We start from the raw sequence: 26,306 nt of genomic DNA, 5'->3' as shown, positions 1-26,306 counted from the left end.
GCGTTACAGATCCAGAATGGGGTGACAGAAGCGCTCCGAAGCAAAGCCTTGCTAGAAGGGCGCTGCGCGAAGCAGCGGCCCTGGCTTTGCTGCAACCCACCGAGGGCTCAGCCTATGGTTCTCGCGCCCTCGGGTCGCTCCAGGCTCGCGGCAGAGGTCGCCGTCTCTGGGAGCTTATCGGGCTCGCCCCGGGCCATGGCACGCTGTGGGGCGGTGGGTCGCGTGCGGGGCCGGAGCTGCGCCGCGTGCAGGTGGGTAACGGCGCGAGGATGCGGAGCGATGCCGGCAGCACCCCGCTCTGCTAAAGCTTCCCTCAGCCGAGCGCTGCGCCCACCCTCGCCCGGATCCTTTCACGGGCAGAGCCTGACGCCTTCCGTTCCTCTAGGAAAACGAAGCGTCCGGGGCACGGCACCGCGCCGTGGGGGGGACCCGAGCAGGCGGGCGCCGACTTCGAGCGGCGAGGGGGGGCCCGGCGGCGAGGCGGGCGCTGCCATGCGGCGGGGGGGCGGCTCCGCGGCCCGGCCTCCGCCCAGCCCGGCCGGCAGCGAGGCGTGAGGGGAGCGCCGCCGCCGAACCCTGCCGCCCCGTCGTCCGCCACAGGTAGGCACGGGGGGGTGCGGGCGTTACCTGCCCGGCCCCGAGCGCACGGAGGCGTGTGTGTGTATCGGGGGGGAAGCGAGCACCTCGACTTTTGCGGAGGAATTTCTTGTGCGGGAGGCGGGTCTTGGGGGACTGCAGGTGAGGCGGAGGGGGAGGATGTCGCGGCTTGGGATGGAGGGGCCGGGGGTGCTGGGACGGAGGGCTGAGAAGCGGTGGGCAGGGGCCGCGAGTTTAGGATAGCTGCGTTGCCGCCACTCTGCCAGCGAGAAGCGGAGGAGCCTCAGGTGGAGGTGCTTCCTGAGGGCTCCGCCGGGCAGAGAAAGACGTGGGGTGTAGTTGCTCTGCTCCGAACGCCTGTGTCCTTAGGCCCCGCTCCTCAGCACGGGAGTCGCAAACCTCCCCGCAGGGAACTCAGCCTGCCGGAGAGTGCGTTCTGCTTCTGCAAGTTTTCACTTCCTTTGCTTTGTGCCTCGCCCTTCTCTCCTTTGCTGCGCTCTTGGCTCTGTTCGACTGTGTTCAGAACGACCTGCCTTGTTCGAGGGAGCCTCTGCCGGGAAGAAAAAATAAAAGCCCTCAAAAACAAATGCTATCTTTGTTTAAAGGTATTTGCGGCTCAAGGTTGTGACTTAGCTGTGGAATTGCGTGGTTCGTCTTTGCTTATATTGAAAGCACAGTTGTATGTTAAAATAATCAAAGCTGTGAAATAGCAAGGCTCAAATGCCTTTTAACACTCATACGGTCTCCTGCATCAGCTCCAGTGATCAGAGACACTCCAGCTCCCTCCGTGGGAAACTGGGAGTTCTTCCACAGCCGCTGGCACAGATGGAGTAGACGACAAGATGGGTTAAAATAGGAATTGTTTGCGCTGTTTAAAAGTTGCAGCTAATGAAGCAGAGTGCCTGCTGGTAAATTCCTAGGTTTGTTGCTGGATACCACTGTGGGAGTCGTCAGTCTTTGGTGGGGAAGTTATCAGGTCTTTAACACACTTGAAACGCAGAAAGTGTTGAAGAGAAACCTACATAGATTTCGTAGAGTGAAAGATCTGAAGTTTCAGCTGTACTTCGGGATACTGTAGGACATTAACTTTGCCTGCATCTTCTATACTAAGAATACAAGGACTCCAGTTAGACTCTCAGAAGTCAAATGAGAGCACAAACCACAGGGGAGCGGAGGAGGCATCGGTGATCAGTTCCTTGCAGTGGCAAGAGGGGGTTAGCCAGAACCCAGTTAGGAAAAGCACTCCCAAAGCTGTAGAAGGGGGAAAAAATGGCCTCAAAGAGCTTTGCTCAATAGTGGCAGCACTTTTTTGAATCCCACATTTGATTGCCAATGTGATCTTACATGGGCAATTGCATGTTAATATATAAGGCATCACCCAGGCATTTGCAATGATTTTCTCCTAAGTCTGAAAGTTTAGAAGAATTAAGTTGGAAAAAGTAGTTGCTGATTTTGATGGCCAGGCTTGAAGCAATGTTTTCTTTTCCTGGTATTTTGCTGTAAACTAGAACTAAAAGCCCATGAAGATGTGGCTGAGAGTTCTGGCCACATCTGGTTCTTTGCATTGATTCTGACTAGCTCTTTTGATTGTCCTTTCTTATCCCATAGCACTCATGCTTTCCCTTGCTGTTTAGTCCAGAATAGACTAAATTTAAATTTAAATTCCTTGGGTTGTTTTTTCTCCCCCTGCTCCCCATTTCAACTCTTCTTCTCCCTGTGTTTGCACTTCTCTGTTTCTCAGCTGAGGCTGAGCTGGAGCTTTCTTCAGCTCAGGAATTCCTCAGATGCTGCAACCTCTGGGTTACTTCTTAGCTGCCCTACTCAGAGCTAGCCCCTGTCCTCCTGCAGCCTTCTGTTTTTCCTCTCCACCTCTCTTCCTCTCTTTCTTTCTTCTTCCTCAGCTGTGCTGCATGTGGAGGAAGGTTGTGGCTTCATCCCTTGAGGATGTGCCTTGGGCAATGTGTGTGCATGTCAGGTGTCTGGGATGGGGACATGGACACTCCTTCAACAGCCCCATCAAGAACTGTCCGAGGAAGAGAAAATGAATTATGCAAGAGACTCCGGTGGCTTCATCAAGTTTCTTTCTTAAGTTTCATCAGCAGACTTCAATTTCATTGCTTTGGAGGTCAGACTGTTGTGTTAGGGAGCCTGATGAGCATTTGCTGTGTGACAGAACTGCAAGTTTCCAGAGGAGCCCCGCAGAGCCCCAGCATGACGTAGGTGTTCCCATCAAACTACTTTTCCATTAATTAAAAAAGTAGGCACCCTAGATAGTGTGAACTCTTTGATGAGGACATTAGAGGCAAGTTGCTTATCTTCAGCATTATCATTTTTTTTCCCAGCCTTTATTTTTTACATGTAAGTTATTCTTGACTCTTGCCTGTCTGGAAAACCTCTGCTGTAACCTACAGGATCATCACTGCTCCATTTTCTAACTTCTCAATCTCATTCTAATCAAGAATGTAAATACATGCATAGTGATTTGCATGTCATTAACTTCAGAAATAAACAGTCATGCTAAGAATCAGGTTTTTTTTTGAATCTAATTTTCTTGCCTGTCTGAGAAGTAGCACCTGGAATTCACAAACCAGGATGTCTGAAAATATACTTTCCACACTCTGCTCTTTACTTTCTACATTTTTCACTTTGGTCTGAGAAAAAAAAAAAATCATTTAAAAAAATATGGTTATGGGGATTTTTATAACAAGTTTCTCTCTTAAATCTTCAATAAAATGCTTTGCAGGTTTGTGAAGGCATACAGCAATAGAAAAATATATTTTAAAGTGAAAATTTTAGCACGGTGTGTAGTTACACACATGTTGCTAGCACTGATTTCCTTGTGATCATTTGTGTACGCAGTGTCTGATGTAGTCCAGAGATTTCAAGGGAAGATCCTGTATCTGTGGACAGGCACGTGCTGATTTTGAGGAATTCTGGGAGACCAGAGGGAAACTGATGTTGTCAGAAGTGGGTCTTGAACTTCGCTTTCCACAGCACAGAGCTGTGGAAGACACTGACAGTTCAGGCTGCTGGGCTCTGCATGGAGCAGTCCATAGACGAGGCTGTGACGCAGGCACTCTGCCAACAGTTTGCACAATTGCTTTTGCTTGATGTCAGAGATGCTGAGAATAAAAATTTGGGGGATTCTTGCTTGATTTTGGAAGTGATAGCCACAGAAATCTGGAGGAGTTCCATTTATGCTATCTTTAAGAATGAGCAGATGTGATTTAATTCGTATTAAAAACCTGAGATGTGAAATGGGCCTTTGCTATGCATCATTTGTGCAGAATTCAAGTCTTGTTTTAATAGGCTGCCATCAAGCCAGCGAGCCTGTAAGCCAGCAGGAGGTTACTTTGGATCAAAATGCCATGATGTATAAGGACCTTCCCCATCTGAAATGGCTCATGGCCTTTCAAAACAGGATTATCAGTAGGGCTGCAAATGCACTGCCTTATACTCTTGATAGAAATGCATATGTCGGACCTCTCTGAAGCAAAAAGAAATTGCTAGTGTTGGTGATGATCCAATATAGCAGCTTTAACATGCCTCTTCTTTCAGGAAGGATGGGAAAACAGTGTACAATGTTTTGCTACAAAGAAAGACCTACTTTTAAACAGATGAGATAAAACATGAGGCAAATTGTGGATCAGATTTAAGTTCAAATTCTATTTGAAGAAACATTTTAATCTTCTTTGCTGTGTCACATATAGCATATGGTTTTGTCTGAAGCCTTGGATGCAGTAGTTGTACTTCATGCTCAGCGTCGTTTCAAACAAATTTCTGTAATAGAAGTAAATGGTTTATCTTTCACTTGAATACCCAAACTCTGTTTGGATGCCAGGAGGAAACCAACTGGGCTATTATGGGTTTTTTTGGTGTAAAAAAGTGTGGGAGAGTTGTGCTCGTGTTCTCGAGTTCGTTCTGGTGTGTAGGGTCTGTTGTAACGTAGGGGGAGACGGGCATTGTGCTCAGCAGGGGGAGTGCTGCCGGGGTCTCTATAGATATGCGTGGCTGAGCAATAGGATGCTTAATGAGGGGATGATGAATGAAGCAAAGAGTGCCGTGCCAACACCTTCTTATAGGCACCGTAAACAATCACTGGCTTGTTTTGAGATAATGGCCTTAATGTTCAGAGTCTGTGGCGTCTTTCTGTTGAAACTGTGGTTGAATTCTTGTGCAAAGGACTGACAAGTATAGTTAATTTCAAATGTTTCCTTTCTATGTTTAGCTTCTGTATGTCTCTGATTCAGGTTTTGGTAAAACTTAGGCGTAGGCATAAGTTTGCCATTGCAGTTTCAGCTTCAGTGTTTGCCTGCTTTTTGTTAACTCAATTGTATTGATAAAATGGAGCAAGTACTTCACAAAATTTGATATTTGTAATGAGGATGCTATCATTTAGGAAATAGAGTTTTGGGACTGAAGAACTTTTGATTACAGAGGAGTGTGTCTGAGTATGTTTTGAAAGTAAACCTCAGAAAACAGTTAATTGGTGTTTTTGTGTTCAACGTTGAGGCTGTGAAGCTATGACACAGGCTGAGCCAGCTGTGTGAGCTTTGCATTTGACATATAATCACCAGAGGATAGCAGAAAATACGTTCAGCAGTCTTTATTCTGATTACAAAAGTACTCTTCCTTTAATTTGTGTTAACACTGCAGCATAAATATTTTATATCCTCCAACCATTCTACCATCATGACTCGTATCTGGGGATGTGAGAAAAGGCTGTGGATCTTGAGTAGTCCGGGACTTCTGCAGAGCAGCCTTCCACATTACTGAGTCTCAGCTTGGGAGATGCGTTCCTGTGTCACGTGCAGCAGCTGCCAAGCACTCCTGTGCTGGGCTGACTGGAATGAAGCTCAGCTGGAGTATGGAGAGGAAACAGGGTAGCGGAGGAAAAGGAACAAAGGTGACTGATACTGGAGGAGAGAAATGACGGAGAGTGAAGTATTGCAGCTACGGTGCTGTACGATGTTAATCACAACCAACAAAAAGGGTTGAGAGTAGTCTGGGAAATGTGGGTAAAATTAATCCGTGTAAAAGGCAACCAGAGAAGTGTTAGAAAAAGTCCTTAAAATATCATCTATTTTATCAGTCTGGTAAAAGAATTTTTTACCGGTTAAAACTAATGTCTCTGTTTCCCATCTCCTCAAGAAATGTAAAATACTTCCCCAAACTTAACTCTCACTTATACATTCTTTTGTTTCCATCATTTCTGATCTGGCATTCAGTTTCTTCATTAGCTGTGAAAGTCTCAGTTGGTCCACTGCACAGCTGAAAGTCTTTGTTGTTGACTGTGATGTAAGGGACTTGGAGAACCTTGCTCCTTCTTAGGAAACATCCCCAGAGCCTGCTTTAAGAATTTTTTGTAATAAGAACTCTGAACCAGTCCTCCTAGTAGCTCAAGGGCTCACTGGTAGTACATGACACGTTGGGTTCAAACTCAGTTTTAACAAAAATGTAAGCCATAACCAAGCTAGTTATATAATGAAAAAAATTGATGTAAGATTTTAATGGGTACAAAAGGTGCTTTTGTTTTGACAAAAGTCAATGCTTAGATCCCAGCAAGCTATTTTAAAAGAAGAGCTGATGGCAGAAACTGTGATGTGCAGTTGGCTGTTAGTGATATACGTTGACATTCCGTATATATGTGTTTTGAAAGTGGCTTTTCCAGTCAAGGGGAATAATGTGAACACGTTGCAGTTGAGTTAACATTATAGCAGTGTGGTTAAAATTGGCGTATGCTAATATTTTCCCAGACTCCCACTATTTTCAAATGTTTTACTGACCACTGTAATAGCTGGAGATCTTTTTGTATAGTCTAAAAGAATAGATGGAGTTCCTCTAGTGTGTTGCTGCCCTTACTAAGTTATAGACCTGCAGAATTCCCTCCTGAAACTGCCCCAGTGCTGCCCAGTGCACACGGTGCTGCTCAACTCCTCTACCTGCATTAATGGGAAGGGGCTCTCGAAGGACATGGCCTGATGGCAAATAGGGCATGACAAAAGCCCTGCCACTTGCCAGTGCTTCGATGCTAGCAATAAGAGTAAATGTTGAACTGGCAGATGACTCTTTTAGACCAGCTGATTTCCAATTAATCTCCCCTTACAGCATGCATCCACCGTAACAAGCTCAGTAATTTGACCCATTAATTTAGTCTAGCATGTATGCATATCTGCGACCATTATTACTGAAAACAGACTTCTAAGTACATTATATGTGATTGTAGTTGCATGAAACATTACATCACTCTTAAATGATATCTATCCAATTAGACAATATGCCCATAAAACATGACTTCAGTGTAGTATATTGTTATTGCTTTTGTTATTGTACGTTGCTTTAATCAGATGGCAAAATGACTCTACCATCAGTGCAGTGGACTGTACAATTTCTGTCTTCTCAAGGAAATATTAAGATAGAATTTTCTGAAGCATATTATAGCCTGAAAAACATAAACAAGAAGATGATACCCTTTCCCACTACCAATAGTCACATATTTTTTTTTTACATGAAGTATTTTCCTAGGGTGAAAAAGAAAAAAAAAGTGACTGCTGGTCAATTAAATTTTTTTAAACTTTATCCTTTATCTATTTTTCAGTGAGAAAGCCTTTGCTTTAACTCTCAGTGGCTGGAATTGATGTAGAAGCTACTAGAAACTTTATAGAAAAGTTGGTGTGCAACAAGAAGAGGATACACATTTAGCTCAGTAATTGTCCCTCTCCTGTCACGTGCTGATATCCTGTTTGGATTAGAGCTGAAATAGCTGAGAACATTAAAAAGAAATGACAATGTTTTTTGGTAGACCTGTGCATTTCTGGTGATTACAGCTTATAAGCATCTGGTTCACAACAGCACTGTGAGTCAACTGAGGGCATCTAAGAGGAGGCAGCTGGACAAGGACCTTCAAGTGCAGGGAGACTTGTCTGCTTTTGTGCTAGCCTACTGTTCTTAAAACAAGGAGGGAGTAGGGAATAGTTACAGGGCTTTACTGCTTCAAAATACTGCTTCAAATTAAAGGTTGGTTCAGTTTTATCAAGCTTCAGTGATCTAAGTGCCTTCTGTTTCAAGTGCAGTGAATAGTCCTTATGAAAGGTTCTATGGCTCAGCTATCTCTACAGGGCAAGCATCTCTCTTTTGTCTTCTCTTTTCTACAATGTGTCTAAAAACCATTGAGTAAGTCAGCAGTCTGCTGAAATTTCATGCTTCTCCCATTTCTTGCTTCCAGTCCTGCTGTGGCTTCACCAGTTCCCCCGCCCATGCACTGAGACCCATCAGGAGAAGCAGCCTACAGACTTGCAAATTGCCCCACCACCCTGAGGTAAGGCTATGCGGCAGTGAGAGACCACTCACATGGGCTGAGGAAGGAGGGATCTCTAGGCCAGGACTGAATGCTCATGTTGACTGTTCATCCTACGGCAGTGCAGTAGTGCCACTTTCTTTCCCCTTGTGATGACTCTGAGATGGCTGGGCACTGCTGTCTTCTGAGTAGCTACAGCTACATGGGGACACTCACAGTGACAGTGGCACCTGAAGGCTTGCTACAGCTCCCACTGTATTGATGGTTGCTGCAGGCCATCTCGGGAGTTTGTCCTCTGATGTCTTGCCGAGGTGTTATTTGTGCTTCGCGAACACTGTGAGCACCACCTGCAAAACTGAACTTGACCTACCGTTTTCCACGTGATGAAGATGCATTATGGAAGAAAAAACATTTTTATATTTAGTCCTGCTGTGTGAACCAGAAAATTTTCTTCACCTTGCCATCAGCATAGCATTTACCTGATAGAAATTTTTCCCCTGAATAAATATTTAGAAATGTTATGACGGAAGGAGTAGCTTTTAACAAATTAAGCTTTTTACTTTGGCCTTTGCAGTTCTACAGTCAGGCTTGGGAAGTGAAGTTTTTGTACCTCTATGAATGCCGCTTAGCTTGTCAGTTATCTGTGAGATGAACACATAGGATAAAACAGTGTGAAATTTGTAGACTTCGAAGCCCATGAGGCACATCTGAGGAAAATAAATGTTTATTTTTTATACTTTGACATCCCCAACTGGTGTCAGCAGCTTGGCAGAAGTCAGTTATTTATACCACCTCAGAACTGGATTCAAAACAATAAACATCGATGCAATTTCAAATGAAAACTTAAATTTTTATTAGGAGTTCTCTCTGTTGTGGTTATCTATTGATTTGGTATGACTTTCTCTTCTGTCTGGACTGAAACACTGAAGGTTCTTGTGAAAATTCCCTCACATGAGGCTTCAAATTGACAAGAAGGATGTAAAACTCCATGGCATCAAACTCATCCTTTTTTTCTATTCCTTTCTATCTAATCAGTGATAGCTGCTGAACCAGATGGGACAAAAGATACAATGATAGGTAGGCTGAACCTAGCAGTTTAACAATGTGCCTGGCTCTCTACATTTTTAGCAGAAAATACACACTGATGTTTTTGTAGAGTTTGTTCATATTTGCTATTTTTATTCAGAGTAACAAAATATTGCATACTATAAAATGACAGGTGAAATAGTGTATTAATTACATGCATGTTTACTCATGGATAAGATTAAATAACTTTAAAACTGAAAATAATAATATACCAAGGTCCTCAGAAATCCACATTTCCTTATTGATTATCTGCAAGTGTAAAGTGGTCCCAAAATGTATTGTCTAATTTATAATATTAATTTATGTTGCACACCAGTGTAACTATTAACTCAAGCCTTGCTCCACAATATTGTCATAAAATATTTTACTCTTAATTTTTCCTCTTGTCCAGTCTAGCTCACTGTTCTTACAGAATTTCCATATCACTACATTTGAATTGCTGATGAAATTACTGCTAGGTATTTCTAGACCTCTCCAATTTGGTCAAATCTTGCTCTGACAGCTTTTAATTTTTATTTTCCTGTTTGAACTGAAAGATAGTTTTTGATTTTAAGTTTGGAAACATTGGATTATTATTATTGTTATTATTGATTTTTCCTAAGCAGTTTATTGTGGTTTAATCTCTCGGTAAATATTTGTGATATTTTAGAAAAGTTGTAGGCTTAAAGTATCACATATACAGGCTTGTAAATATGTCATCTTGGAAAGGTGTTGGTCCAACTGGTCACCAAAAGAGTGAGCAAATTACTTGTTTTCTAGACCTTCACTGACATGCCATTGGCATGAAGATGATGGCTTCTGGGTAAATATTATATCTTTCCCTGTGTAATAAAACAATTCTGTGATCGTAGAATCAGATTCACAGATGCAAAACAACATGAAAATTAAGCTCAGGATGAAAATGAATGAAAATAAGCTAAATTCCTGCTTTAGACAAACTTTCATTTTCCACCAAATCTGCAGAATCCCATCTGTGGGAGAGTTTGGGTCCCGTTAGGCACTTCTGTCTGGTGTAAAGGTTCCCAATTTCTGAAATATCTGAAGTTTTTGTGTGCCTGGGCTGTTTAGACTTAACTCGCAGAATAATTTTAACAGTTTCTCACAAACTGTGTACAAGTGTTGCATTTATAGTTGCAAATACGTAGAAGAATGTTTGTGTTGCAGTAGCACCTAGAGGTGTTAAACAGGTGGCAGCTTGTCCTGGAGTGTGGTGTAGAGAACATTGGTTTTGCTTTGACAATTGCCTGGCTTAAATTTAACAAGGAGAAAAAAAACCCCAAATCTACTGCGATGTGAAAGGTATTCACTATCTGCAATCCTGCTGTAACAACATCTGTGCCTAATCTTGTCAGTTCAAACCATTTTAGTGCTATTTTAAAATGAATTAATATATCTATAAGAGATTCTTGAAGATTACTGTGTTTGTAGAAAACCAGTCCTGTAGTCTTCCAAGTGAGCTCATTAGGGAGTAACAAATATTGGCTGCAATGTGCTGCAGAAATAAAAAGCTTTTCTTATGTGGCTATCATGCAAACTTGATACTTCTGTTATAAGGCAGCCTTGTGAGGCTGGTGCAGTGGATGCCATGCCTTGTACTGGACCTGCTTATATAAAGATTATTTTGTTGATGCTTATTTTTGTTTCAGAGTTCTTAAGGTGATTGTAGTTTTTTGCCACTGTAGAACAAGTAAGAGATATCTGTCGGCAAACACCTGGGCAGAGGTTTCTTAGGTGGTGATGGAACACGTTGCCCCAAGGTTCAGCCAGTGAGGTCTACTAAGTAACATTGTTAAGGTGATCTGTTCTTTGTAAAATGCTTAAGTTTAACTACTGTAAAGAGAAGAGAGAGGACTGGCTTACAAAATGCTGTTTCCAATTTCTTGAAAAGGTTGAATGTGTGTTTCAAAACCAGAGAAGATGAAATTGTGTATAAGCTGTGCACAGCTATGTAGCTTGGGAAACTTTTTCCTCTTGTTTATTGCTGTATCCCAAGCCATAGTTATGGCATCAATCCCAAAATAAGGCATCAGTAAAGCTCAAAGTTTTTCTGTAGTATATTTAAGTTAGATTTTACTTTGTCTTGTCCAAACCCTTCTGTATAATCAATAGATATCAAGACATTATAATCACAATATAATTGTATAATCAATAGATATCAAGATGTTATAATCACAATATAATCAAGAGAGTTAGGCAAAATAGACAACGATCACAAAAAGAGAATAGGTGGAAGAGCTTACCCTTTGGCTGAGCTCACCACAAAACACCAAGAGAGGTGATCTCCAGAAGAGATCCTTCCCTCTGGTAGCCAGCTCTTAAATAGGTCTAGGAGGGGTGGAGCCTGGCTTTACCCCTTCTGGCAGCACAGGTGAGTTGCCTTCACCTGTGCTCCTCTGGCTGACTCATGGCTCGCCTCAGGTGATCAATCAGAGGTTCAGGCCGTGACTCAGTAGTTCCCATACACCTTCACTTCCCCTTTGCCAAGAAAAAATCTTTAACCTCTATGGCTTTTTAAAATTTCTTGTTTACTGGTTTGCATTTCAGATTTTCTGGGAAGATTGTTGTTAGAAATGTCATTGGTGGCTGTGTGATAAAGGAAGTGTAATCTACCAAAGGCTTCAGTAAAAGGTTTATCCCTCTCTCAACATAAATTTTACAGGCGGTTGAAAATAGAGGCTGTAAAACCTTCAATCTGGGCAAATACAGGAAAGAGGAGGGCAGAGCAGCTGTTCTTCTGCGCTGGGCACATATGGTTAAGAAGATCAAGTTATATGTGTTTGAAGTGATAAGTATAATAATATGCCTCAAGTTTGACAGCAATTTAGACAAAGTCTCTTTCCATATTCTGAATCATCAAATAATGACCACACAGAGGTGTAAACAAAATTGTTTAAAGCAGGTAACTCTGAACTCTAGAGTTCTTGAGGTTATAGCCTAGCTGCTCAGCAAGTCTCACACAAGCAGCTTGGATGCTCCTACAGTGGATATACTTCAGGGGAAAGGGAAGAGGCATGGTAAGTCTCTATATACCTTTTCTGTAATCCACCTGTTTTATTTTCAGTTGCCTAGGGAAATGTGGATGAAACATACAGCTCAGTCCCAGATGTCTGCATTTCAGCTATGTTATGGAAGGCAAGATTGCATATTGTATTGTAATATGTGTTCTAATTTTAAAGGATACTATTTTTAATTTTTAGAGTTCTACACTGTGCAGGGCATCAACAAGAAGGTCCTAAGAACAGGACTGAAGGCTTTTCAGCTATGTAAAAACTTAGTCTGACAGTTCTTTTACACTGTATATCTCTGCATCTCATGAAAGACAGAATGGAGTTGGACAAGGTACAAAGGCAGAAGAGGCCATGACTTCAGTTTGGAGAGGAGAAGGAAGAGAGAAATGAAGTTTTGAAAGTCATGAAGGCAGTGGATTTACGTGTGTGTGGAACTGTTGTTCATTGAGTTCTGCAACAGGAGTGCTAAAACCTGACATTTCTAGTTAAAACTAGTAGTGTGGTTTAAAGCTGATAAAAGAAAGTTCATTTCTTTGTACGGTGGATACTGAACTTTCAAAAATAGGTGCCATAGGCAGGCGTGGGAGCAGACAGTACCATTAGATTCAAAATGGTATTAGAGAAATTCATGTACTGCAGTTCCCTGCAAAGATGCTAACTGGACTTGACATGGATATGCCCTCCAATATCCCTTTTACAATTCTTAATGCCGAGGAAGCCAAAGGGAGAAGTTGACAGGAGGTGACCAGGTTTGCTTGAGCTTCCTCTTGTCATCATCAGAGATAGGACACTGGGGTAAATAATCATTGGTCTGACTGTAGAATAATGTGTTTTAAAATAATTAATGGATTAGTGTTCATCTCTAAATATGGCTGTGTTGATCTCAATACAGAAGACAGAGTGAATGTCCTAGAGAGGTCATCCTCTTGCTAGGATGTATTAAGCCAGAAGTACTGAATCAGATACGATACATGTCATATAGACAAGATAATTTACCAACTGGGCATGCATTCTAAGGGGCTTTGGAGTCATTGAGAATCTTATGGGGCAGAAAACTGCCCCAAATCTGTTGGCCTAGACAATGCATGCTGTGCTTGTAAAAATCTGCACCAGTGGAGATGACCCACTTTTTAATGGCTGCTATGTTGGCATCGTTGCTAGGAAGTGTTTCCCATGCAGTCCTTCTTTCTTCATTCAGCCTGAACAGATGGAAGTCACAAGGCACCAAATCCAGACTATTACATGTGTGTGTGGTGTCCAGCCAAGACTGGCAATGTGCTCCATGGCCTTTAAACTGGTATGAGGCCTACTGTTGTTATGTTGCAAGAGCAAGGTTGTCTTCTTCTATTTAACTCACCTTCAGCTAAGACTCATTAGAAAAGTTGACTTGTTCAAGCAAGTTGAATTTGTTTATGCTGACTATCAGTGTTATTTTGTGGTAGCTGCAGTTATCACGGGGTACTGTTTCACGCAAATAGGTGACCAGGAGATTGAGACATTCAGTGGTGTCAGGTATTAAAAGTTTTCAGTATTGTAGTCATCATAATTTCTGACTACCAAGAACTTTATATAATAAGCTGCAATACCAAGGTATACGAGATTCTTGTAATAATGGTAAGAGAACAGTGCAATTTTATTTCCCTCCTATGAATATGATTGTGTTGATCTCCACAGAGATAACAAAGAATGGATGTCCTGGAGAGGCTATTTCTCTTGCTCTGGTTTATTAAGCAAGACTTTCAACAAAACTTTGCGAGTATGATGTTTATCAGAAGATATGTAGGGACTGTGCTTTATCTGGGGAGAACAGAATCTGAAATTTTTTTTATGGAATAAAGTATCTATGTAAGGATGAGAGCGTTTTCAAAGCATTGGCTTAGGAGCTCTGAAAGTAAACCTTAATGCATTATGGGGAAACTCAGTAACAAATTAATTGAAAAAATTACATTTTATATGAGACTTTTCCTGATAACGTTATGTTTTAAAGCTATTCAAATTATTGTTTGCAAATTGAATGATAGATAATGAGCATAAATATCCAATTTACTAATTACAATGCTAATATGTCATTAACATCCAATTTTGTTAGCACTTAGGAATGATATTTGATTTTGGTTTCTTACCAGTGAGTTTGCATTTATTGGTATTAATGAAGCACAAAAGCTCCTGATGTGATTTTTTCCTCTGAAGGTTTTTCAGAAAAACAGCACTATCCTCATAGTTCTTATTCTTTTCTCCTCCATAGCTGATATTCACTGTTTTGTTTCCTACTAATAATCAAGTAATTATAATTTCCATGCCAATAATATCCATGCAAGCGTCCTATGAGATCTGTGTTCAGAGAGTGTTCTTTGCAATGTTTTTTAGACCCATATTAATTTCTTCCAGTTTGCCTGTGATTGATAATACTATTTAGAACTTTCCTAAATACTTGTAAGAAAATACAGTAATAGGGCTCATTAGTGTTGAGGTGATGTACTGCTGGCATCTGCTGCTGCCATTACATAGCTGGTAAGGAAGGCAAAGTGGTTGTGGGAGATGGACAACGACTCTGAGAAGACTGGAAGTGTGGCCAAAATGGACAATGGCAGGCAGGACTGTTCATATGAAACCAAAGTAGATCTTGAGTAGATCTTGAGATCATTGGAGACTCTTGGTGTTACCATATGTTCTGTGATTCCATAACACTCACAATATGTCTCTCAGCTGAAGCTGTGGCCCATAGTCCTACTGAGGAAATAATGTGATATCTTCAAAAAGGTTCGGTGCTCAGAATAGTATGTCCCTCTGAATAAGCCTTCCTCAGACTTGAAAAGTGGCTGGCATACCGTAAGTCTGTGCTGCCATTTAGGCAGACCTGGACAGGCTGGTGGGCAATAAGAGCCAGTGTAGAGTCCTGCCCCTGGGTAGGGATAACTGCATGCATCAGTACAGGTTGGGGGATGACTGGATGGAAAGGAGCTTTGCAGAGAAGGACTGAGGTGGCCTGAAGGACAGCAGGTTGGCCATGAGTCAGAGGTGTGCCCTTGTGGCATGAAGGCCAACGGTATCTTGGGGTTCATGAAAAAGAGCGTGGCCAGGAGGTCCTGGGAGATGATCCTTCCCCTCCACTCTGCCCTGGTGAGGCCACATTTAGAACACTGTGTTCTCATCTCCCAAGTTCAAGAGAGACAGAACTACTAGAGAAGATCCAACAGAGGGCTGCAAGGGTGATTGGGACCTGGAGCATCTTTCATATGAGGAAAGGCTGAGAGGTCTGGAACTGTTCAGCCTGGAGAAGACTGAAAGGGATCTTATCAATGCTTATAAATATCTTACAGGGAGGAGTCGAGTGAATGGGGTCAGACTCTTATCAGTGGTGCCCAGTGGCAAGACAGTGGGCACAGGCTGGAATATAGAAAGTTCCATACAATCATGAGGAAAAACGTATTTTCTTTAAGAGTTACAAAGCGCTGGAACAGAGAGGTTGCAGAGGCTCCTTTTCTGGAGATGCTTAAAACCTGCCTGGATACTTTTTCATGTAACCTACTCTAGGGAACCTGCTTTAGCAAGAGGTTGGACTTAATGATCTCCAAGTGGTTCCTTCCAACCTTTATATTCTGTGATTCTGCGAAACACAGTCATTTAGAGATTAAAGATTTGCTTAATTGAAGCCATGCATGCTTTCAATTAAATAAGCCTTTTTGTATTTCACATGCACAGCTGTAATTTTCACATTTCAAATAATTTTTTTTTCTTTCCTTTTATGTATGTGGTGTGTATTGAAGGTGTAGCTTAGGTCAAGGTGACATTGCAGTGTTAGCTTTGCTTAATTTCTGACGCCTTTCATGGCTGGAGGGAAAGAGAAGGGCTGGCTTTGTCTAAGATTGCATTTTAAACAAAATACTCCATTTCTCAGGATAAAGATCACTCAAACAGAGCTTGCAACTACCCTATACATATAAATCTTAGCATTGGCTTAGCAGACTACATGGCCATATACTGCTTTGGGGCATATTAGCATTTATTTTTTACGCATGGAAGGTCAGTTCTCTATATAGCAGTTTACATATTTTTAGAGCTGATTTAGTCATCTGTAGTAGCTGAGTACCTTTTCGTAGGTATATGTGACCTCTTCTGTCCCTTTATCCCTGCATTTTTTTTTTTTTTTTTTTTTTTTTTTTATTTTGTTTTTAGCTTTTCTTAGTATTATATTACTTATAGGGTTAAACAAATTTTTGGATTACAACACTAGGACAATAATTAACCTGCTTATAGGAAGATAAAAGCAAGGAAGGGGACAAGATGTGAACAGAAGAGACACCTGACAAAAGGCAAAAGACCGATATTTGAATATTAGTGGAAAGTGCGTGTGCTTTCTTTAATTGGATTTACACTTTCTGTATATGAGGCAAATTCCAGTTCCTAAAATTGAAGACCCTAAATTACATTCATATTAGGAGTAGAAGCACAGCACTTAATAAATCCCTCATGACAATATTAGCTCATGTTCTGTGCAGTGCATTTGTAGTGGAAAAGTCAAACAAATCAAACAATTGATGCCTGGTGTGACCCTGTTTATTCTAACATGCTGTATGAGCAAGGAATTTATACAAGGAAACAAGGAAGCTTGGAGATCTGCCATCTGGGTCTGGCTCATATGTCGTTAATGCTACCTATAAAGACAACAATATCAGCTTTTTGAATGCTAGTAATTAAGAAATAGTTTTTCGAATACCCGTAATAAGTAGTTTGTATGTCCTTCCTTCTTCTCAGCAAAAACAAATATGCAAGTGCATTAAGCTTTTATATTCTTTTATTTGTTAGGCTTGCAGTTACACTGAACCTAGCTTGCTTGCTATCTGTATTCATAAGGGCTAGAAGCAAATCCTAGCTTAAATAAAACTATTAATTTAAAAGACATCTTGCTGTCAGTACAGATGCCTCAGATTTATTTTCTCTGGATGTCTCTGTGTTAAAACACATAAAAATGTGTTGTAATATAAATGAATTTAATCTTGTTGAATATTCATTAACATGTATGGAGATAATCCCATTTAGGCAACTCAGTACGTTCACTTGAATATTTTTTTCACTTGCGATATGACTTATGTTGTTATGTCTTTTTCATTTTAAACTATGTCCATCATATTCTACAAGTCTTGTGTTAAGAAAACATAGCTATTGAAATGTATTTCTATTACCTTTAAATACTGCTAGCAGGATATAAACTAGTTTATTTTTTCTTAAAATTGCGAACGATCTTCTTGATCAAATTTTTAACCCTGCCCATATTGCTTAACATAAACCTGCTGTCAGTAAATGCAATGGGATGGAGATGGAGATGTGTGGGCTCATTTATCCCCTTGGAGCTATAGGCAAGACCTGGCAGCTGAATAATTGATTTGTGGGCAGCCTGGCTCTCCTTGCACAATGCTCGGTCACAACCCCTGTCTCTGCCTGGCGTGACTCCCTGTTTCATCTCTCTTTACTTACCACCCAGTTCAGCCAGGAAAGTCAATAAAATCCTGTCTTTTGCAAATATTCCTGTCTTTACGAGAAGCATGAAGGAACAGATGCTGCAGCTATTGGCAGTGGTTTGTGATTTGTAGCTGGAGAGATTTCTCCCTCCTATTGTCAAAATGCTAACAAGTGTTTCCTCAACAGAGTAATGGGTGTTTAGATGGCACATGTAAATAAAATGGAACTATCGAGGCTAGTGAAAAATTGGCAGATACTGTGCTCACTTATCTTGAGTAGATTAAGGCTGTTTCTTCCTTTCAGATAATTGTAATCTGTGAATTTCATTCACTTAGTGAAAAGTTCACAGCCATTTGAATGTAAGTCTGACTTGTAAATAAAGAAAATAAATAAATCAATCAACAGCAACAAAAAATATCCAGAATAAACACCCACCCACTTTTTGCTTGGATAAATACAATCTTTCATTTGAGTTTAGACTCAGTTGCACAAACAGGTAGCAATTGAATACAAGTACTTCTGTGAATTTAAATGGCAAAGGTTTTCACCTCAAAGAACAAAAGTAGAGTTTTGGGAGTTTTGACTTAATTTTCTTGGACGCATCCAGTGAATTCCATGAAGAATTACATCCAAAGTGAGCAGCTTCTGGCCTTTAGAAATACTATTATTTATTACTGTGGATTTTGTAGTGTTTGGGAAATGAAATAATTAGGAGACGTGAACTGAAGATGAAATTTTTCTTTCATCACTGATTACTTATGAATTGCAGTAATACTTACCACTTTAATGATATTGCCATTTCACGTTCAGATAAGAATGGAAAGGAAGGTGATTTATTTTTTCTTCTTCTGTTCTTTTTTCTTTTTAAAAATTCTGTAACTGAACATACTTTTTAACCTACTATGATCATTAATAAACAACAGTGCAGGATCTGTTTCTGGTCCTTCTTATCATATGAACTGCCTGGAAAACAAGGTATTCTTTTTATGGCACAGCTTTCCTAGTAATGAGAGTCTCTTTAAGGTTATGTTTAAGAGTGGAAAAATTTCATTTTAAAAATACAGGTAATAGATATTGAATAATTTAAACAGAAGCTACTAGCAAGTCTTGAGATGTTGACAGGTGGAGATGTCTGTTAGCAGTGTATTTTTATTCTTGAGCCTGAGTTTACTGTTTAGCTGGAATGCTGAATACGTTGCAGTTGTTTTAGTGGCTACCCACCATCTCTTAATGGAGTATCAGTTGAAAAAATGGATTCACGTTGTCTCTTCCTCTTTGAGTTCTCCTTAGCTGATGGTACAATCACAGGCCTTAAGAATCTTTGTACAGGTTTTGTATGGGTTCAGCCTTGCTTTGCTTCAGGTGGCTGTCAGTCCACCTATGTGCTTGTAACACGGCTACTATTTAAGTATCTCACAAACTCCTCTGAGCCTGACTTCTCAGTTTTATTTATTTATTTATTTTCCCAAAGGGACCTTTTTAATGAAGGTTATATTGCACTAAATAGTCTGCTAGAGGTCAGCAGCTATGAGTGATGTGCTCTGAATTCATGGCTGCCCTACTTTATCAGGGGAATGGGAGGAGGGAAATCTAGAAAGAGGTTGCCCTGAGGCTACCTGCTGTAATTCCTGTGCTTGGGAAACCTCTGGTGTCAAGCAGCAAGATGACAGGTCAGATTAGAAGTGCTGTGTGACTGTTTGGATGGTGGTACTGCCCAAAAGTGTTTTGTGTTTGAGTTGGATTTTTGCCAAATATGGTGTTTGCCCAATTTAAAGAGCCCAAGTTTTTGTTGAAAGTGGGGAGTGTTTTTATACAGATAGAATGAATCCTGCCTCAATTACCGTCAGCTTATTTTTGCATCTGTATCTGCTCATTTTGCCTCGGTTTAGAAGGTCACTGTATTCCCCATTTATTCATGCTAATCAGGTCTCAGATATCAATTGCGAAGATTCTGTCTCTTACTGTCACAAGCTTTTTGAACTCTGCAGCATCACAGACCCCATTGACTTCCAAATGCAAGCAGCTAGCTGTGCCCAATATTCGTAGCCATAAAACAGAGGCAAAGTGTGTCCCTGAGTTTAAGCAAGGGATTTGCATACTCTATTAACTTCTTCCATGCACTGCTCCTTTTTCATCCTGCATGGCCTTTCCCGTTGGAGAACAAGATGATTGGAGAACTGCAGTATGTATGCAGGCCAGAACTGTTCAGCAAGATTTAATCAGGATTAGTAAAATGAAGCCAACAGTAACACGAATCCCGTGGACAGTCGTGACACATTGCACAAAATTCTAGGAAAAGGGAAATCCTTTGTTGCATGGTGCAGGCAGTTTGTTATGAACATGGTCTGGATCTGCCAAACTGGCCAGTGAGGTGACCCTGAGCTCAGCTCAGATCACGTCCTGCTGATGCTTCGGCACCTTATCTTTCCTCCTGTTCCTCCAAGCTCAGGCAGTTAGGAGAAAACACCCAATGGGGCAAGTGACCAAGGGTCCCTTCTTAACATCTACTTGGAACACCCATGGCATTATTCTAATCTGTCTCATTTTAGCATGTCATGTTGCCTAAATTCCTGGTCATGTTTTTTCTTGCGTTGGGTAAGCATCTTTGAAGAAGTAGTTTCTGGAACGTGGAGCTTCTCTGCATCTGTAGTATAAATGCAATTAAAGGCATTTCTATATTGTCTGTATTTGAACAGAAAGTAAATGATTTTTTGCTGCTACCATGAGCTTGCTCCCACAGACAGTGAATAATCTGAAGCCACAAAGCATCTAACATTTTAGAAGACCGTTCTCTGCTAACACACAGAATCCAAGCATTGAAGCCATTGGGCTTGGATGGCTGAAGAAAAGAAGATTAGAGCATAACAAAGAGTTGAGCATAACAAAGAGTCACAAATAAATGAATTCATTCCAGTAAGTGTTCAAGCAGCTATAGATTTCATATTTAGTTCTAAAAGATCGATGTGTAGAGTTCTTTCTGTTCTGAATTTTGAATGTATGCCCAAATACGGTCTCTTTAATGAATAAAATAACTATTTTTCTTCTTTTTTGAACTGTTTTCCTGATGCTGTTCACATTTCAACCTTGTGGGCAGACTTCCTTTGTTTGCTCTAGCTGTATACAGTGGCAGAATTGGACAACAGGAGTTTCATAAAATCTCAAACAGCTCTTCCCTTGCTACATTTATTTTTCAGCTCACTGCTCTTCTCTTTGCAGAGCTAGAATCAAATGTGGTTTGCTTATACAGTCTCCCTCAAGCAGCCTTTCAATCCATCATATATGTATGTGCTAGACACACGAACCTTGGTGCTAAAACTTAACCCAGTATCTGAGCCTTCAATTTAATGGGTGGAAAAAGTGGAGAACTCAGTGCGTGTGTTTGGGGTCTTTTAGCATAAAAGACACTTGGAAGTCTGAGTGTTACTAAACTAATGGATGCCTGGAGCCTTACTATGCCTTCAGATCTCTTATAGTAAGTTACCTGATTTTAACAGTTCAACAGTTAGCACTTTGTTGCACTTTGTTAGCACAGTTGGCACAGCTGGACTGCTTCAGCCATTTTTAAAAACTGGTGAGGTGTTCACATATTCATATGAACTCTTCTGGTGTTCAGTTCTGTAGACTTTCACTCAAGCTTGAAGATCTCGTATGCAAACTGTCTTTGACATCTGAAGCTGCTTGCAACGCAAGCTTTTGTGCAAATTGGGGATCTTCAGTGTTGGTAACTAACAGAGATTTTGGTGTGCACTGCACTACACTACAGGAAGAAAAGTAACGGCATGCTATGGTAGTATTAAGAATGTAAGGGCTGTTTGTGTTCAGAAATGCTAGGATAAATTCATGATATTTCTAATTTAAATTGTATTAATTAAAACATGCTAATCCTTCAGCTGAATGCTCCCAGATGTTTCATTTCTGAGTGCTTCCATATATCTATTTGCCATTCTCATAAATTCACAAATTTCTTAGTGGCCATGCAAACAGCTGTGCAGAGAAGCTGGCTGGTCAACTGGGAGCTAGGGCCAGGCTGGCAACTGGGATGTTGAAACTGTGCTAAGAGGTTATGCAGGAATATTCCCTCAAGTTTGCCTTTGCCAATATGGTTGTACGTTTTCTAATTGGCATGCGTTTGTGTGAGTCAGAATACTGGCAGAGTAAATGCATGTTTGTTTGCTGAGGAGCGCGTGGACATGTATATCTAGTCAGTAGTTGGATTTACTTAATTTTGCTCTTATCAGTTAATAACTTGTGCTTTCCAGAGTGTGCACCTAGGCACAGAAAAATGCCCACAAACAAGGTTATTTCTCTGTACTGATGATTCATTATGTGCATGCCTTACAATAGAAAAAAGTAAACATGGAAATCTTGTTGCTTTTATTCCACTAGCTAAAATTCCTACAAATACTGGTCTGTTCCTAATCTGAAAACTTGCCAAACCTGTGGGAAGGCCTGACCAGTGTCCTGTTGGGACTGATGGTTCTGAGACCCCCTGTGGTGTGAGGCAGCCGCAGCAGTTCTGGCTGAGCCGCATGGGAGAGAAGCGGCGCTGAGCATGGCAGCCAGCCCTACAAATTCTGCATGGCTGTGGCCACACTGCTCCCGAGCTCTGTTACTGATGCTACATTGCACACTGCAGAAACATCAGATCTCCTCACTGCAGTGCACTGAATCTTGTAGGTACTGCCAACTGTACCATATGTCTAAGCACTTTGGAGTCATCATTTGATTCTTTTTAGGTTGATTTGATAAGGAAAACGGCTTACAAGGCAGGGCTGCAAGTCTTTTCTCCCCTCTATATCCCTCACCTTCTGTTTTCTAATGACCTTTGTTGTTTAAATTCAGCTATACTTTTTAAAGGAACAGAGATCTCTTTAGGTGTTACATTCCTACAAATGCTGTAAAAATTGTTGATTAATGTAGGAGAGACCCACATTAGTGTTTGATGGAAGGAAAGACATGAGGCTAGCAGCTGCCCATCCTATTTCTCTCCCTTGCCCAGCCAGGCATGAAGGCCACAGATGGAGGAGAATCCTATTGCAGTACAAAGTGCTGGGGATGCAAGAATAATTTTAATTTTCACGGCACAGAAAATTTTACAGGGATGCATTGGAGACTTTGAGGGGATAAAGAAAAACTTCAGCTTTGTCAGTCCTGAGCTTGAGGAGAGGAAGACAAGGATATGGAGGGAGCTCGTTCCTTTTGGTTTGCAGACGGGTATTAAGAGGTGTTTTGCAGGAACAGAAGACAAGACAGTTTTCCAACAATGGTATCTAGGCACTGTGAAACATCACCAGTCTTGTTAAGAAGACAGTATTGGCGCAGTCTGATTAGATTTCTATGTATATTTGCAATATACAAATACTCTAATTTAAAGGGCTTTATTGAACCCTTATCAAGTTGGTTTCCTGATGCTTAGATGTAACTGGAAAGTACTGTAGAAAGTGTTCTAACAATACAGATGAAAGTAATGGTGCCATGCTGATGGTCATTTTTGTAAACAGAAGGTTTGGGCTCCACATGGAAAAAACGACTGCAGTTCTTATCTCTCCAACAAGAAGTGCAAAAATTCCTTGTATTGAATTTCTTTAGTTTTTATTTTCTGTAGGGTATCTAGTAGCTAAATACTTTACATTTATGTTGGTTTTGTTACTTAGATTTTATGTCAACAAAGTCCTGAAATACTGGTTTAAGTTATACACTGTTGCTGTGGATAGACCACTGCTAAATCCTACCAACATCTGTCGGAAATTGGCCAAGTTATAAATCTTTCCTAAAAACTACAAGGACAGTTTTTGGAATATGATGAACAAATGTCTCAACAGTTGGGAGCCATTTTGGAAATAATCTGTGATGGATATTTTTGAGTCCCAGATGATTCATCCTTCCCTGTCTCCAGATTCATGTAGAAACTGAAAGCTAAAGGGTGTAAAAGAGGTGGTTCAAAAGTGGAAATATTTTATCCCCTGTCCTTTAATGTGGTTAATAAACATGTTAGATTAGTTAGTTAATTTTGCTTTCCTTTTAATCCACTGATTTCCCATCCATGGGTTCTGTTTTTAATTTTTTTGAGAATCAGCTGATCCTTTCTTAGCTCTGTCATTTATGATTGCATAAATTGCAATTGTATCTCCTCTGTAACTGGAGAATCTTCTAGATTTCATCTCAAGTGCAGCTTACTTTGTCATAGTACAAAATGTAGAAGTTCATTATGGGGAACGCACTTCACTTAAATAGTTTTGCTGTTTCTGTAAGATGGTTGTGCAGAGCTATGCACGTCCTGGAGGCACATTGCTAAGTATTTTCTTCCTACTCAAATTTTTTTGAATACGTTGTTTTCAGTAAAATATGTATGTTGATGTCTATCTTCATTTAAAATAATGAGCTTAAATACACTGTAAAGGCATTTAAACATTTGTGTACACATGTATATATTAACATTAGATATAACTTGAATGGTATACAATAGGGAAGGTGTAATAAAGCATGCAATAAGAGGTAATCTGAGGTAAATTTAGTTCTTATATTGGAGTAAATAATGCAGTCCAGTGATATTAACTGAATTATCTCTGAGAGGTTCCAGTTTTACTCGCAGTTGCGTTCTTTATTCTGGAGCTGCATGACTGGTTTACACTTCTCTTCTGTCTAATAGGTGCCTGTTTGGACTTCTTAAACTGGTTAAATGTAAGACTGTGATCCAATATTATTGTTTGATCCAGTACTAGACACCAGAGTAAGCTACGAAAGAGTAAAAAAAAAAATAAAATGTCAAACTTGCTGTATCAATGCAAGAGTGCAGACTTTCCCTTCCATTTATATCCATAAAGGTAAAAAATAAATGGGAGGCAAGACTTTCTTTAGCATCAACATTTTCTCCATGAATGAAGGCAGTGAATTTGAATCTAGTCAAATACATTTCAGTGCTTCTCAGCCTGCTCTAGGCTATGCCTTACTGTGGTGGGTGTTGAACTGTGATGCTCAGCACATCTGCTGAACTTAGGAATCTTCTGGTGGAGGTTGAAGAAGCAGAGCTAATTTCTGGATCTCAGCTAGACCTGGAAAGGTGGGAGTGAAATACTAGCGTCTTCCTGAACAAATTAGAGTTGTTCTGCAAATGGTATTTGGCACATCAACAACACTTAAATCAAACAAGGTGTCCATGCTTTGCCAACAGCAGAGCAGCATCTTTCACCTTCTGTCACATCCAGCATGAAATTATGTCTGTTGATAACCAAGAGGGCCTCTTTTTGTTTTAGTACCAGTTTTGTGCTGCCAGAAGCAGTCTGGAGTGAGTGAAGTTAAGTCAGGTTATTACCATGTGAAGTTAAGCAAGATATCTATGTTACAACATGATGAATACGTTGTAAATTGGCTAAGTGATAAAATACATTTTTTTTTTTTTAAACTAATATATCCCCTTATGCTGCACTAGCTTTGCAGTTCTTAAAGACGACAGTTATTAGATCACTGACTTTCTTTCTTCATGTGTCAGTGTTCTTATGTATCTTACGTGGATTGTTGTTTATTTTTTCTTCCCCAGGAATCTGAGATGAGAATAGCCAGATGTTGATGATCTTGACACTGTTTCTCTCTTATGTATGCTGACAGGTAAGCATGCCTAACTCATTTTGTAAAGAAGTCATTTAAGGTACGTCTCATTTCTCCATCTTTTTTTTTCCAATGGTAAGTTTCTTAGACTTTTTCTTAGATTTTAATGCTATAGAATTGGTGAAACAGCAGGATTTGCAGCTTAACAGCAGTCTGTAGTGAAGAAGGTTGGGAGAGTGTGTTAACTTTCATCATCAGTTGTGGAAGCCTTCTTCTTCCTCCTGCTGAATATACTTTAAATCTGGGCCTGCAAATAGACATGTTATGATATTTCTTGTACCATTATTATAACGTAACATTATTCTTGTTGAAACACCATTTTTCCATACATAATTTTTGGTGAGTTCATTGCGAATTTTGCAATTAATGTTAGATTTGCATGAAGAATTTCTGGATTTTTGTACTGTAATGCTCTCATCATACAGTGAGGTAAGAACTGATGGACTGTGGAGTCAGTGTAGAGCCTCTCCTAACACAGTACAAACACATATCTTGTGTCTTTTTTTGCCTTATTTGAATGTTGCATTTTCAGTGTTTTCTATTCAAACTTCTAGACTTGTTGTATTTCTTTCTTATTACACTTATATTTTTTCCTCTTTTTTTTTTTTTTTGTGTGTGATTCCTTATGAACACAATTTAAAAAGTTTTGGCAGTACCCAGAAACATTTTATTGTCTTCCTATAGAAAAGAGTTTCTTAAATTAGAATTACTTCATTGGCTTACTATCCAGTCATTACAAAATAAATAGAAAACTTAAACTCAGATATCAGAAAATGAGAACAAAATGTACAGTGATTTCAAATTATATTTCCTTTGGTAAAGCCTGTATGATCTGGAAACTAAAAAACTCATTTTCTTTGTGATAAAGAGAAAGTGAAGGCACCTTTTTTTCACATTGCTGTTGCAGATGTCTTTGTTAATGCATGCTATGAACGTTGATCAGAGATAAGATAGTAGTGTGGTTTCACACTGATATACAGTCCTAACAATATTTTTGTTTGAGCACTGGAAGGTGAATGAAAATATTAAAATTATGTAAAAATGGTGGAAGAGATTGCTATAAAGTGCATGGTGGCACTGTTTCAATTTAGAGGAGCAGTCTGTAGAAATGAAAAGAGGAGAAAAACATTTGAAAAAATGCTGTGTACCTCAAGGACAGCACAACAAAAAATGTCTAGCTTATCAGGCATTTAATCACTAACTGTGTCTGTGGCTACTGACAATATTAGAGATAAATAACAATGCTGATGAGA

General features: G+C 40.2%; 1 protein-coding gene across 6 annotated transcripts in view; it reads left to right on the top strand.

Moving 5' to 3' along the window:
- The first annotated feature begins 527 nt into the window (after positions 1–527).
- The window catches only part of SHANK2 (SH3 and multiple ankyrin repeat domains 2), a 336,255-nt gene continuing 310,476 nt past the window's right edge, over positions 528–26,306 (top strand). For 2 of the 6 annotated variants that reach the window (XM_042813893.1, XM_042813887.1), the window contains exons 1-3: positions 528–600; positions 7,823–7,915; positions 24,986–25,053. In XM_042813893.1, the coding sequence (XP_042669827.1) occupies positions 25,040–25,053 (14 nt within the window). In that variant the 5' untranslated portion in view covers positions 528–600; positions 7,823–7,915; positions 24,986–25,039. Of the gene's footprint in view, positions 601–623; positions 739–2,735; positions 2,814–7,822; positions 7,916–24,985; positions 25,054–26,306 lie in introns of those variants that run through there. The other 4 variants (XM_042813888.1, XM_042813889.1, XM_042813890.1 and 1 more) reach the window with 4 other exon arrangements.

The sequence above is a fragment of the Centrocercus urophasianus genome, unplaced genomic scaffold (assembly GCF_019232065.1).
Source record: "Centrocercus urophasianus isolate 14NV4802_14NV808 unplaced genomic scaffold, USGS_Curo_1.0 seq_14, whole genome shotgun sequence".
In the NCBI taxonomy this organism is placed as follows: domain Eukaryota; kingdom Metazoa; phylum Chordata; class Aves; order Galliformes; family Phasianidae; genus Centrocercus; species Centrocercus urophasianus.
Note: the sequence above shows the minus strand (reverse complement) of the source record. Positions and strands in the feature narration are given on the sequence as shown.